The sequence below is a fragment of the Garra rufa genome, chromosome 7 (assembly GCF_049309525.1).
Source record: "Garra rufa chromosome 7, GarRuf1.0, whole genome shotgun sequence".
NCBI lineage: Eukaryota > Metazoa > Chordata > Actinopteri > Cypriniformes > Cyprinidae > Garra > Garra rufa.
Window position 1 is genome coordinate 11,870,101 of NC_133367.1, and position 2,500 is coordinate 11,872,600.

General features: G+C 21.6%; 1 protein-coding gene across 1 annotated transcript in view; it reads left to right on the forward strand.

Moving 5' to 3' along the window:
* The first annotated feature begins 1,239 nt into the window (after positions 1 to 1,239).
* Positions 1,240 to 2,500, forward strand: part of LOC141338554 (DENN domain-containing protein 2D-like) — a 22,794-nt gene continuing 21,533 nt past the window's right edge. The window contains exon 1 of the mRNA XM_073844131.1: positions 1,240 to 1,365. Coding sequence (XP_073700232.1) covers positions 1,314 to 1,365 — 52 coding nt within the window. The 5' untranslated portion in view covers positions 1,240 to 1,313. The remainder of the gene's footprint in view (positions 1,366 to 2,500) is intronic.

Below are 2,500 nucleotides of genomic sequence, written 5' to 3' on the forward strand. Positions count from 1 at the left end.
TAATATCTCAATGAAATAAATAAATATTCATAAATTACAATTTTCTATTTTAAATATTATATAAAAAAGGAAAAAAGGAAAGTAATATTTTTATTTTTTAAAAACTTAAAATCAAATACAAATCTTCAGTATATCAAAATAATATATATTCATAAATATTTTATGCAATTTTATAACACACACATATTAAAGTAAAAATATAAAGAATAAACTTTTTTAAAGAAGAAATATATTTCTTAAATATCTCAATGTAATAAATAAATATTCATAAATGACATATTTTCTGTTTAAATATTACATATACAAAATATATGTTTATTTTCGACATTATTAAGAAAAATACGAATCTTCAGTATATCAAAATAATAAATATTCATAAATATTTATTCTCACACATATTACAGTAAAAATACAATAAAAATAAACTTAAAAAAGGAAATATATTTTCTTAATATCTCAATAAATAAATATTAATTTACATATTTCCTATTTTAAATATTATATGCAATATAATATGTTTTATTTTCATTATTAATAAAAAAACAAATCTTCAGTATATCAAAATAATAAATATTCATGAATATTTATACATGCAATTTTATAACAAACATACTAAAGTAAAAATAAAATAAAAACTTTTTAAAAGAAGAAATATATTTCTTAAATATCTCAATGAAACAAATAGGCATAAATTACATGTTTTCTATTTTTAAATATAATCTAATATAATTTATTATAATATCCATATAACAGAGATTATATACAATGGGTTTTTGGCTACTTAAGACTGGTTTTGTGGTCTAGGATTACATATATGTTTATTTTCATTATAAAGAAAAATACAAACCTTCAGTAATTTAAAATAACAAATATTCAGAGAAGTAAGTATTTAAATTTGAACATTAAACATTAAAGTAAAAATATATAAAATAATGATTTATTTTAATTTTTGACAGCGGCATAAAAATAAATTATAGAAGTCATTATTTTATCAATTTTATTTATTTATTGCCGTAACAACCTTGCCCGGAGTTTTTCCGGTGAACAAAAGTAACAGAAAAAATTATTTCGCAGGCAGTTTATCCATTTTAAAATCACATCTCAACAAAACAACGCATGTTTTGAAACCGTATTTAATCACTAATCTGATCGCTGATAGGGGCGCGCCGCCGATTGTGGGCGTGGCCACTCGCGATGACTCCGCCCCCCGCCGCACACGCGCTCGTTCACAGCTGAGAATCACTGACAGCGATGCGAGTGTGTGAGAGTTTGAGAGACACAGCGGTGTGTGTGAGTGTGTTTAAAGAGCAGAGATGAGCCGAGACAAGAGCAGGACAGGACAACAGCAGCAAACACCCGCCGACAGTGAGTACAAACACACTAAACACACCAAAAACACACATTAACGCGCATTAAACGCGGTAAACACACACATGTGGCTGTTTTCTGTAGATCAAGTGCTGTTTATACTGAGTTCATGATATAGTTGCTGTTTTATATGTTTGCTAAGACATGTTTAGTATGAATATTTATCGTTTTGAGTGATTCTGTCCTCATAATGTGGATTAAAATCAAGTTTTGCTGCATTGTGAGGCCACTTTTGTCCCTTTAATCAAACTAGAACACAGTCATTATATAGATACACACATTATGTAGATATTATAGTTTTTGTTTTCGTCAATGTATACTAGTCAACCTAACCATGATTAAATACATATTTGTATCCGTTTTATTAAATATTTGTAAAATTATTATTTTAGGAAAATAAGTAAAACATATATAAATAAAATGTTAGCTATTTGATTGTATATATATATATATATATATGAAAAAAATATATATATATATAATTCAACCTAACGTTAATTATATATGTATTTTTATCCATTTATTTGTATTATTAAATATTTGTAAAATTATTATTTTAGTATTAGCTATTTGATTTTATATTTTAGAGAATATTTAAAAATGTATTGATATTTTTCTTCAATTTATACCATCAAACCTAACAAATATATAAATAATAATAATAATAAATAAATAATTAATAAAATTCATATGCATTTTATATTGTTATTTTAGTAAATTTTATATTTAAAAAAAAAAAAAAAAAAAAATATATATATATATAGTTTTAGCTATTTCTTCAATTTATGCAATTAAACCTAAATGTATTTATATACATATTTTTATTATTAATTTATTTTTACTATTAAATATTTATTTAAATAATTGTTTCAATTTTATTAAAATAATTTATTAAGGTTATTAATTATTAAAATTCATATGCATTTTATATTGTATTATTTTAAATAAAATAAAAATAAAAAAATGCTACAAGTATTACCTATTTGATTTTAGATTTGAAAAAATATTTAAAAAGTGTATGTATATATATATTTTTTTTTTCTTCTTCAACTATTAAACCTAAACATATTTAAATACATATATTTTTATTATTAAATATTTAAATAATTGTTACTATTTTACTAAAATAATT